The following is a 12,190-nucleotide window of genomic DNA, read 5'->3' on the forward strand; positions in this document are numbered from 1 at the left end:
TCTATGAATGTTAAGTGTTTCCAGTCAGGATTTCTTACTCAAATGGTCAAAATAATCTCTCTCTCTCTCTCTCTCTCTCTCTCTCTCACACACACACACACACACACACACACACACACACACACACACATACACACTCTCTCTCTCTCTCTCACACACACACACACACACACACACACACACACAGTCACAGCAGTCTAATCCCTCTTGTGCATTCTATATCAGTTATCTCTGTGGTATAATAATCCATTGTTATTCAGGAAGTTTAACTATGTCCTCTTGTCTTTTTCCTCTTATCTCTCTGTGTTTGTGTGTGTGTGTGTGTGTGTGTGTGTGTGTGTGTGTGTGTGTGTGTGTGTGTGTGTGTGTGTGTGTGTGTGTGTGTGTGTGTGTGTGTGTGTGTGTGTGCGTGCGTGCGTGTGTGGGTATATCTGTGTGTGTAGATCAATAACCATAAATGATGACCAGCGGTCCAGCTTCTCACTCCCTCTGTCCATCAGTCTCTATCTGTATCTCCCTCTCCCTCACACACACACACACACACACACACACACACACACACACACGTTTATCATGCACTGTTGTTACACACACACACACACACACACACACACACACACACACACACACACGTTTATCATGCACTGTTGCTCCTGCCAGACACGGTTTCTAATTCAGAGGCTTGTCTCTCAGGATTGCACAGTGTGTGTGTGTGTGTGTGTGTGTGTGTGAGTGTGTGTGAGTGTGTGTTGAATGCTGCTCATTGAATGACTCAGAAAAGAGAGCAGGAGAAAGAGAAAGAGAGGGTAAGACTGAAAAAGAGAGAGAAGAGAGAGAGAGAGAAAGAGAGTGGAAGGGGGACAGAGAAAGAGGTTGGAGAGTGAGTGCATCTGAGGCTGATGTCGGAGCTGCCTCGACCTTCATCGACCTCCAGTGGCCTTCAGAGACTCAGCAGCCTCTCAGCTGTCGCAACTCTGACCCCTACTGGCCACTCCTGAGACTTGCACGCACGCAGCCTAGAAACACAACACTCGCAGAGGAGATGGGAGGATGGGAAGAGGGAGGAGAGAGGGAGAAGAGGGGGATGTGGGAGGAGAGGAGAGGAGAGGAGAGGAGCTGAGGGGCAGGACACAATTTGACCTTGTCTTCTAAAGCAATTTCTACCAAGCAAAGCAATGCCTTCAGCTTCAGCTTCCTTAACTGAAGCAGCTCTACAAAAAGGTATGGGAAGAAGACTGACAAGAGATGGAGAGATAGAAAGAGATAGAAGAGAGGAGAGGAGGAGAAGAGGAAAGACAGCCATATACCACTATATAATACACATAACGCAACACACCACATACACACACACAATTTTTTTTATAGTGCTGTGTTTTCTCTTTGAGTCAAGTGATCAAAGGCCGACTAGAGGTGCCCTGTACCCGCTCCTCTCCCAGGGAGATCCACACAAAGGCGAAAAGTGTGTGTGTGTGTGTGTTGTGTTGCAGTGCTATTTCTGCAAATCTCAAAACGCCCCCACTTCTCTCTGTAGAACCTGTGAGACAGGCTTGACATCCCTCCAATGAAGCATGGGCTGAGACATCCCCTCCCACACACACACACAAACACACACACACACACACACACACACTGCCGTGACATTCCTCCCAAGGAACACCAGGGCTGAGACATCCCCTCACACACAGAGAGACACACACACATGCAGACACACACACACACAGACACACACACTGGCGTGACATTCCTTCCATGGAACACCAGGGCTGAGACATCCCCTAACACACACCATACACACACACACTCACACTGGCGTGACATGGAACACCTCCTGTCGGCTCTCAGCACCAGAGCAGCACAAAGATGGCTGCCTCCCTCTCTCAGTAGCCTGGTTAGATGGCTGCCTCTCTCTCTCTCTCTCTCTCTCAGTAGCCTGGTTAGATGGCTGCCTCTCTCTCTCTCTCTCTCAGTAGCCTGGTTAGATGGCTGCCTCTCTCTCTCTCTCAGTAGCCTGGTTAGATGGCTGCCTCTCTCTCTCTCTCTCAGTAGCCTGGTTAGATGGCTGCCTCTCTCTCTCTCTCAGTAGCCTGGTTAGATGGCTGCCTCTCTCTCTCTCTCTCAGTAGCCTGGTTAGATGGCTGCCTCTCGCGCTCTCTCTCTCAGTAGCCTGGTTAAATGGCTGCCTCTCTCTCTCTCAGTAGCCTGGTTAAATGGCTGCCTCTCTCTCTCTCAGTAGCCTGGTTAAATGGCTGCCTCTCTCTCTCTCAGTAGCCAGATGGCTGCCTCCCCCCCCCCCCCTCTCTCTCTCTCAGTAGCCTGGTTAGATGTAATTGTGCATCCAAAACCCAGCTTCTCTATGGCACCGGGTTTTCGATGCACACAGCAGTAAACAAACAACAAACAGCAAGTAACCCATACGAAAAGGCAGATTGCAAACGGCAGTAACCAGACCATGTGAAAAGGCAGATTTTGGTGCCTCATTTACTGACACTATTGAATAAAATCCAAACAACACTCAAGCCTATTTTTGCCCAGTCCATACTCCAGTAGGTGAGTAGGCTTATACAGGTCCTTGAAGGCTGATCCTAACCCAATCCGGTTTATGCCGAACTTCTGGGGGGTTGCGGTCTGCCGGACCATTTTCAAAACCCAATGTGGCCCTTGAGCCACAGAGTTTGCCCAACCGTCTTAGGCAATGTAGGGAAGTTGCATATGCAATGCACAGACAATGGGAGAGGTGTAAAAGTCTGGCTTCAGAAAGTACAGCAAAGATGGTTAAGGCAGAGCAAGATACTACTGTCGTAGTTCATGTCTATGGGCGCAAAATGGGGATTGAGCCCACTGGGATTGAGCGTGTCGTTGGCGTATTGATGTTCCACCTGTCAGCAAAATAATCTTGCCTCTCTTTATTAACATTTATTCATTTTGATATGGAAAAAACATACACACATGCAAACTTTTAAGGAATTTAATAAAAAACATCATAATTTACAAACTTTATACAAATATGTCACCGCTCTCACTCCAGTGCCATCGCTAGTTTACAACTGCTAAGTCAAGCAGAAAAGTGATTGTGAAAAACTTGAACATAAACCAAAACAAGATGGACCGTTGTGGTTGTTATAGCAACACATTTTATTTTGTGGCGTTTAAGCAGGCCAGCTTTTTTCTTGCCGTGGCATGTTTCAACGGACCGCCCTTTCGTTTTTTAATCTGGGCAGCCGATTGATTACGGGCCCTCAGTTCGACTCCGATCCGACAGATCACAAACTTATCTAAGGCCACCTTTTCAATTGCCTTTGAGTGCGTCGGGTGTTGTGCGTGGAGCTCACTGAACGCTCCGCCATTTTGAAGGGCCTCTTTCAGCCTCCTGGTCAGGCCCTTTGCTGCCCAGACTTCAGACAGCGCTTTTTCAGTGATGCTTTCGCACTTCACAATGCAGTTCCTGAGGAGTGCGGAGGGATCAAAGAGGCCGGCCGATTCCGATCCCTCCTTCGAGACGGCGCTGTAACCGTGCTCCATGTGTTTTTCTTTCACGAGAGCGTGCTCACACTCCCAGCACCCCCCGAGTTTGGGATCCTCTGCCACCTTCTTCATCACCCATCCAGCCACGTAGGTGAGCACCTCCTGCTCCCCTTTCTGCATGTCCGTCGCATCGTCGGCATCAAGACCGTCGTCCACATAGGGGATACTCTATGATGGGCAATTTTAAAGCAAGTCAGATATGAATCACTTTTTTAAAATCATAAGCATAATGAGTTGATTGTGAACAGGGACCCAAATAAGACGATGATACCATAACACAAACAATGCTTACCTGCTCACTGTTGTAGACAATGTCCATAGGCTCAGGCTCCTGTTCACTCTAGAGCACAAGAAACACGTTGCAAATATTATGTAGTTGTTAAATGGTGGGGGTATAATAAAGATTTCTCAACCCTTATTGTTGCTTTAAGAGCACAGAAGGGTGGGCTGGGATGTTAAGAGTTGAATCTTGAGATTACAGATAAAAATGTTGGCCAATATTACATTTTAACTTTCAGGTAGATGTTATTTATTTGTTAATGTTTCTAAACATTAGTTCATTGTTAATGATTGAACATTAGCCTGACCTGTTGCAAATGAGAGCCATCAGTATGAGCACAAGGTGTGGACCTTTCCGGAAGGCCGAGTATGAACGGCGCTGATCCGCTCCTCAGTGCCGCCGCCAGCTCCCTGGTCGTGGGGTGGATCCGTTGCCTTCCCTTCCCCGAGAACAGGTTCTGCAAACACGAGTGGACCGTTGTCAAAACGACTTGTGACAGGAAGCATTCTACAGAAATTTCTTGTATGTTAGCCGCATTGTGTATAAGTCGCAGTCAGTGTTTTATAGAAGTAAAAAGAAACAAAACCATATTAATACCATATTAACTACCTCCATGTACCTCATAGCTGAAGACATTTTGTAAAATCAATGTATAAGCTGCAGCTAATAGTTGGGAAATGAGGGTAATGTTACCAGTACACCAACCATGATGAGCTGTATTACCTCCACGCAGTCCTTGTTCAGTGTTGATGTGTAGAGGTGCTTCACGCCTTCACACACCAGCTCCTGGTGCAGCCTCAGGATGCTCCGTATGCTCACCACCAAGCCTGTCTGGCACGCTGGAGCTCTCGCAGATCTTGAGAGAAGAAGCGCTCTGATCAGATTTAGCCTGTTATACTGTTATGTGCTTGTCAAGATACTAGCACCACTGAGACTATACTATACTGCCACAGAACTCTATGCTTTTAAGAATGTACAGGCCAAACTTTCATTGTATTTATTTATTTATCTATCTTTTAACCTCAGAATAGATCACACATGCCAAAAAATGCTTTAAATGTGAATATAAATGTTCTTATATTATTATTATTATTTAGTAGTAGTAGTAGTAGTTGTAGTCTGCAGTATTGTCATTTTAATGTTAATACAAAATGTTGTTTTAACATTGGTATTGAAGGACCTGGACATGCTTGCAATACTTCAGTATCTGTTGGCCTTAGGTTTTTTTTATTGCGTTAAAGCTGCATCTGTGAAAGTTTGCCAGCCCCCTCACTACCCCTGCCAAGAATAGACTTCACCTTTTACACTTAACTCACCCAAATTTCCAAGATTTTATCCAATTTATACAATTCTGGAGGTAGTCCAGCTTGTTGGAATCGGTGGTTAGAGGCCTGCTCCACCATTTGCTGTCTTTCATCCTCCTGCAGAATCAGTTTCATGTGATTAAACGGCACCTTATGTATGCGCGCGCACACACACACACACACACACACACACACACACACACACACACACACACACACACACACACACACACACACACACACACACACACACACACACACACACACACACACACACACACACACACACACACACACACACACTTCTTATGAGTGACCCCCAAGCGGATGAAGAAAATGAGGCCAGAAGAGGCACAGATCAATATGATCGACTGGCGAAGATGAAGCCAATGTATCCTGAAATGCGAAAGGTCTGCAAAGCCAATTTTCACCCACACCAACACATTAGTGTGGATGAGAGGAGGATGGTTCCTACCAAAGCACGGATGGGCATAAAGCAACATATGAAAGACAGGCCGTGCAGGTTGGAGTATAAACTTTTTGTCGTTGCGGACTCCTCAAATGGCTACACTTGTTGTGTATGAGGGGCAGTATTGCCACAGTTACATTGACAAAGTAATCCGATTACTGATTACTGACTACTCCTTTTAAAAGTAACTTAGTTACTTTACTGATTACTTGATTTTAAAAGTAACTAAGTTAGATTACTTAGTTACTTTTTAAACGAAGCCCCCCGCCGCCTCAACATAAAAATAGCAACCGGTTTTGCCAATAGGCCTACTCACTTTATTGCAGTAACAATATAGGCTAGAAGACATCACAACCTGCAAAAAGTAATTTCAGGGAGGTATCTAAAAAATACTTTAACCTACTGAGATAGCCAAATAGCCTACAGATGAGTATGTTTGTTCAATAATGTCTAGTCAGTATACCAAATAAGGAAGGCCTGTAGATAGGAACTGGTTATAAAATATGAAGATTTTGGTAGTTTAGGTTCTGTGCATCCTTCTACAGCCATTTAGAATATGCCAATGAAATTAGGCTACACTTGTTAAACTCACATCGACAATTCTTTTGCAATCATTTAATCCACCCTGGGCGATGCTAAAGTCACTGTTACAAACAGTGCAGTGTGCAAGACTCTGCCATGACGCTACTGTACCATAAACATTGAACTAATTAATTTAGTTCGGGAGAAAAGAGATAAAAGCCCGCCTGCACTGACAACGTATCGGTTGATATAGCTAAACAGCCCAGTCAGGGTGCACTCTGTTTTGGATGCGTCTCGGGCACACACACGCACCCCTCTCTCTCCCTCTCCGTTGCGGCCGTCGGGGAGCCGCTACACTGTATACAGTATGCAAACTCGGGATGTCTTGCTAGACAGCACTTTGTCGCCAACACAGAGTGTACAACGTACCTTAATGTGGTCATGTGTAGATGACACAAAATCAAAATATGTCTACTGACTGTATTTTCATCTAGAAAACGCGCATCTCTCTGCTCCCTGCATTGTAGTTTACATTTGTGTCGCTGCATGGAGCCTACACATGAGTTGTCCTCGTGCTGAAAACGTGAGCATACACGACAAGAAGAAAGCTAAAGAAAAATTACAAAAATAGTAACGCACGTTGACTTGGATAAGTAACTTTAATCTGATTACTGGTTTGGAAATAGTAGCGCGTTAGATTACTCGTTACCGAAAAAAGTGGTCAAAATACAGTAACGCGTTACTGGCATCACAGATGAGGGGGAAGTCCCAGATGGGAGCAGGGAAAGGTCTCAGCTATGATTCTGTGATGGAGCTGATGATGCTCTGTCTCCACACAGCATCTAGGGACAGGATATATAGGTTGTATGTGGACCATTTCTACACAGGTCTGTATAGAATTCTTTATATTATGTCAGATCTAGGGGATCCACAAATCACAGCAAAAAAACCTACAAAAATAAAAAGAAGCCTCCAACAATGTTCAATGCATACAGACATTTTCACCAAAAGTTCCAAAGTCTGAAAAAATCTGACAGAACTGCATACAGAGGAAGCCAACACAGTGATTCATTCATTTTCTGCGACCTGCTGTACAAAATAATTTGGGCATGTGGGAGCATCCGTAGCAATAGAATTGGACACCTCTGGAATAAGCCAGGGGGTCGGAAAATGTGGTCAGTTCCAGAGATGTACATTATCGGCTGAAAGAAAAACAACATTCTGCAACCCAGTACACAACACAGTCATTTTGACTGAAATAAAATCGACAAGGTCTCAGCTTTCAAACGAGGTCATGCATTTGATGATGGGCCAGAGTAGCCTAGAAATCTAGACGCCCCTAGCGGCAGCAAATGTAATTTGGCTGGCGGGGCGGTCTAGCAACGCTCCGTTGAGCCAGGGAGCTGAGAACCCCCAGCACCAGCGATCCAATCACAGCGTGTGTAGAGTCGGTGGGTGGGCTTAACATAATGGTGACTGACATGCGACCAGAAGTTGCGACGGTAACGCATCCTGTTATTTGAAAACAAGAAGGTGATTCGCTTAGCGTTATCCTATTGCGTGGAGAGGGAAGGTTACGCATCCTGCTACTTGAAAACAAGATGATGATTCGTTTAGCGTTATCCTATTGCGGGGAGGGAATTTGAAAGACAACCGTTTATCCCACCCCTCCGATTGAGCCCTGTCTACGGTGAGTGTCCAGACCCTACATCTTGATGTGGGTCTGGCTCGTCAGGCTAGGGCCAGAGTACAGTTGTGTTCAATAATAGCAGTAGGTTTAAAAAGTGAATGAAGCTCAAAATCCTTAAATGACCGAGTTAACATCCCCACCTCACTAAACCACATACTTGGAATACCCCACTGGTCTACTCTACACAGCTCTTTGGAAATTGTCTTTGACTGTTGCTACTTCCTCCATGTATTTAAAATGGAAAGGTAACAAACACATTCTGCAACTCTAAGGAGAGTTGCCAAAATGTCATTTGTTTACCTTGAGTTGAGGACATCAAACAGCCTGTCCAGGTCCTCTGCAAATGTGGCAGTGTGGAGGGCCTCATCTTGTAGTTGGTGTTGCAACACCATGGCCTGCATGCCTTGTGGATTTAGGAAAGAAAGTCAGATGGTTTGTGATATCAGTAATAAGCTTTTATAGCTGAAATCTTTATTTATAATTTGCAGAGGTGGAAAAGTCCAGCTTCAGAAAGTAAGTCAGTCCTACCACATATCTGTGCCAACCATTCATTTATGACGGTTCTAAGTAACACAACTCTTCAGCTACATTAGGTAGCGCAGCTAATTAGTGAGATCACCCGTGTTAAGTGCACTGGTAGAACCAATACATGGTTGGATCTTTACTTTCTGAAGCTGGACCTTTCCGCCTCTGGTTATTTGTGATGTGTTACTGTTGCAGATGATGTACCAGCTGCCACAGAGTGGCTGAAGATCTGAATGGCCAGACTAGCGCGCATGTTGGATAACGGAGGCAGGTAGATGTGGCGCGCTGTAAGCTTTGGGGCCCGCCGGATGACACCTTTCCTGTCTTTGAGGTAAAAATCCTGCAGGTGTCTCCAGGACACCTCATTCCCTTGAATCTAGCGGAACACAATTGCTATAACTTTAACCACAATAACAGTGATACTTGTATGTAATGTTATGGAACTATTTCACATTTAAAAAAAGTACAGTTGACATTTAGTACATTTATTGGATGTTGTTTCAAGTTGTTTCGAATGGCCTTGACCAGCTGTGGAACATCAAAGATGAGGGGGATCTTTTTATCTTTTTCAATGTTAATACAGTGAGATACATCGCCATCCTCGTTGATGTCTAGGGAGGCTCCCAAGATCTTCATGGCCTCCTCGTTTGTTGGTCCCTGGCCACAGACGACGCACTTGACCTGAAAGTAACAAAAAAGACTTGATTCAGCCCTGTAGAAGTTCCTGGCACGCTGCATTATGGGGTAGTTCGTCTGAAGGAAGCGGAAACGAACGGCCCTGTAAAACTTCCTGTAATGGAAACGGGCTTTAACGGTGTGTTTTTGGATACAGAGTGGGTGAATGGTGTGAGGAATGATACCAAGATTGTGCACAGTTGTGTGTATAACATACATTCAGCCCAGAACTTTCTAGGTAGGCGACTGTCTCCCGAAGTTTGGCTGCAATCTCTTCACCTGGCATTGTGGACGCTGTTAGGAAGTATCCAATTGCCTAAAAAAAGGGAGTTGAGAAAAGATTATTTTGATATACAGTTGAGTCCAAAAGTTTGCATCTGTTCACAATTAAATATAATTGTATTCTGTGAAATGTTCTGTAATACATTGTTTGTCTTCCATTTGTCTTTGTAACCTCTGGCTTCATGTACCTTCAAAGGGTACAGAGCCTTTGGTGGAGGCTGCAAAGGCAAAGGGCGACAGACATAGTCATCGAGGACATGACACTTATAGCATCCACAGGTTTTTATTTGGGAATCTGACATTGACATTTGTGTGTGTGCATTGTTATTTTGTAATAACTACCTGCTTCCACTTTCCATTTATGGCTCTAGCCACAAATACCATGGCTTGAGTTGCCATTTTGCCACGTTCTGTTAACCCGTCTACACAATCCAGCCTGCGGTTGTAGTCAAGCTGATTTTTGATGGCCATCTCATCAATGACAATGGCACAGTTTTTCTCTTCATTGGCCATGGTTTCGGTCTCGGCCTTGAGCTTTGCCAAAACCCCATGAAGAAATCCGGGCTGGAGAAAGAAGTGGTTGGTTTAAAAACATTGTATGCATTATATGCTAGCTTACTACATGGAATTTGGCTTGACCAGATCTTCAGCCCAGATGTTTACTTTGATATACCGTTATTTCCGGACTATAAGCCGCGCCTTTTTTCCCATGCTTTGAACCCTGCGGTTTATACAACAGTGCGGCTAATCTGTGTGTTTTTACAGCTAACGGCCACTAGGGGGGCTTCTCAACCTATGGATATTACAGGCTACAGTCCAACACCTGCGGGCTTATAGTCCAGTGCGGCTTGTACATGTACACATTTGTTTTTTCCCCCTAAATTTCACTGGTGCGGCTTATAGTCCGGAAATTACGGTAAACATCCAACATGAAGGATGGTGTCCAAGTTGCTTCACCAAATTGTTTTGGTTAACATTTTGTTAACAACAACAAAAAAAGGGCTCCAAAACCCTTATTACATGGTTACGGTAGGTTTGGTGAAACCCAACTAGTAACAGACACTTACTTCAAAACTCCCCAGACTGTCCATCATATGCCTTATCAGGGTGGATGGAGTAGGTAGTTGAAATGTGCTCTTCAGCTCCTGGTAGCATGCTGGGCTGTGGTGGTAAAGACGGACCGCCAGGTCTTTCTGTTTTTTGCTGTAGCGCTGACCATGGCTCCTCGCCTTCGCCATGGCGATCTGCCCCTCCACAAATTCTTTGGCCTCCTTTGGGAGGCAGCTTGTGTCCAGAGCGTATGTCTCTGTGCTCTGCTGAGGCTGAGGTCTGAACACAAAAATTATAAAAAATAACTGTTTGTGTATTATCAAGGTTACACTTGCAATAACTTTAGCCATCGCTGCTACGTACGTGGATACTTGAGACTGCAGGTTACTGATTTTCTTCTTGAATCTGAAACGGAGCGCCCGCAATTTGCCCTTCTCTTTCCCCAGCAGGCTTTTCAGTTCTTTGATTTTCTGTGAAAATATCATTTGTATGAAGGCATACAACATCGTACACATCGTAGATCAATACTGAAGACATACAAAATGGGAAGCAACACATCTGGAATTATGTCGTAAATTAAAAAAAAGGAATTTTTATTTTAGATTCCACAAAGTAGCTATATTTGGCATTGATGACTGCTTTGCACACTTCTGGCATTCTCTCAATCAGATCTGTGAAGTAGTCACCAGGAATAGTGTTCAGTTACAGGTGTGCCTTGTCAAGGGTTAATCTGTAGAATTTCTTCCCTTGAATTTGAGACCATCAGTTGAGTTGTGTAGGGAAGGGTTGGTACACAGCTCATTTACAGTGAATAGCCTTACTGGACTACTATTCTCATCCATATTATGGCAAGAACCACTGAAGTAAGTAAAGAGAAACAGTTCAGGATCACTTTAAGTCATGAAGGTCAGTCAATCTGGAAAATGTATCCTCAACAGCAGTCGTGAAAACCATCAAATGCAATGATGAAACTGGCTGTTGTGAGGACTGCCTCAGGAGAGGAAGACCAAGTGTTACCGCTGCTGCAGAGGGGAAGTTAATTAGTTACCAGCCTCACAGCCCGTGAATGAACAGAAACCTCTAACCTCAAATTAGAGACCACATAAGTAGCAGACACATCTCAACATCAACTGTTCAGGGGACAGCTGCAGAGATGGCGCTACAGAGGAACAAACAACAAGAGAGTTGAGTGGGCCAAGAAGCACAAGCAATGGTCATCAGGCCGGTGGAAATCTGTACTTTGGTCTGATGAGTCCAAATTTCAGATTTTTTTGGTCCCCCTGTCGTGTGACGCAGAGAAGGTGAGCAGATGGTTTCTACCAGAGCGGTAGATCAAACAGAGAGGCGACACTCCCATAGACCTCCATAGGAAAAAATGGCAGCGCTTTTTCCAGGCTATTTCCTCGTTATGGGACTTTTGGAACTATTTACAGCCAATCTCTTGGTCAGTAGTCAATGAGTTAATAGATTACACCTTCCAGCATCCAGAAGTACATCCCACCCTCCTGCGATTCAGCACTGGTTTTTTGGAACTTTTGATAGTGTGGCGGCAACATCAAAGCGTGTCGCAACTCTCTCTTTCTATGGCTCTGGTTTCTACACATGTGGCTCCCACCATAAAGCATGGAGGATGAGGGATGGTGATTGGGTGTTTCCTCGGTGACAGTATTGATGATCTTATTCAAAATGCATGGTGCACTCAACCAGCATGGCTGGCTACCACAGCATTCTGCAGCCACATGCCTTGCCATCCCATCTGGTTGGTGCTTTAGGGCCATTCCCAGCAGGAACGATAATTAGAACGATAGAAGCATCCACACCGACCAACGATAAGGAATGTCTCATGTTGATGAACGTGATTGGCTAAAATC

The 12,190-nt window shown here is 44.8% G+C and overlaps 1 protein-coding gene across 8 annotated transcripts in view; it reads right to left on the minus strand.

Moving 5' to 3' along the window:
- Positions 1-2,951: 2,951 nt before the first annotated feature.
- The window catches only part of LOC134095835 (uncharacterized), a 32,319-nt gene continuing 23,080 nt past the window's right edge, over positions 2,952-12,190 (minus strand). For all 8 annotated transcript variants that reach the window (XM_062549536.1, XM_062549539.1, XM_062549540.1 and 5 more), the window contains 12 exons: positions 10,683-10,789; positions 10,337-10,598; positions 9,612-9,833; positions 9,205-9,303; positions 8,796-8,993; positions 8,517-8,688; positions 8,088-8,190; positions 5,119-5,223; positions 4,526-4,658; positions 4,110-4,259; positions 3,815-3,862; positions 2,952-3,690 (listed from right to left, as the gene is read on the minus strand). In XM_062549536.1, the coding sequence (XP_062405520.1) occupies positions 3,133-3,690; positions 3,815-3,862; positions 4,110-4,259; positions 4,526-4,658; positions 5,119-5,223; positions 8,088-8,190; positions 8,517-8,688; positions 8,796-8,993; positions 9,205-9,303; positions 9,612-9,833; positions 10,337-10,598; positions 10,683-10,789 (2,157 nt within the window). In that variant the 3' untranslated portion in view covers positions 2,952-3,132. The remainder of the gene's footprint in view (positions 3,691-3,814; positions 3,863-4,109; positions 4,260-4,525; positions 4,659-5,118; positions 5,224-8,087; positions 8,191-8,516; positions 8,689-8,795; positions 8,994-9,204; positions 9,304-9,611; positions 9,834-10,336; positions 10,599-10,682; positions 10,790-12,190) is intronic.

This window comes from Sardina pilchardus, chromosome 11 (assembly GCF_963854185.1).
Source record: "Sardina pilchardus chromosome 11, fSarPil1.1, whole genome shotgun sequence".
Taxonomy (NCBI): domain Eukaryota; kingdom Metazoa; phylum Chordata; class Actinopteri; order Clupeiformes; family Clupeidae; genus Sardina; species Sardina pilchardus.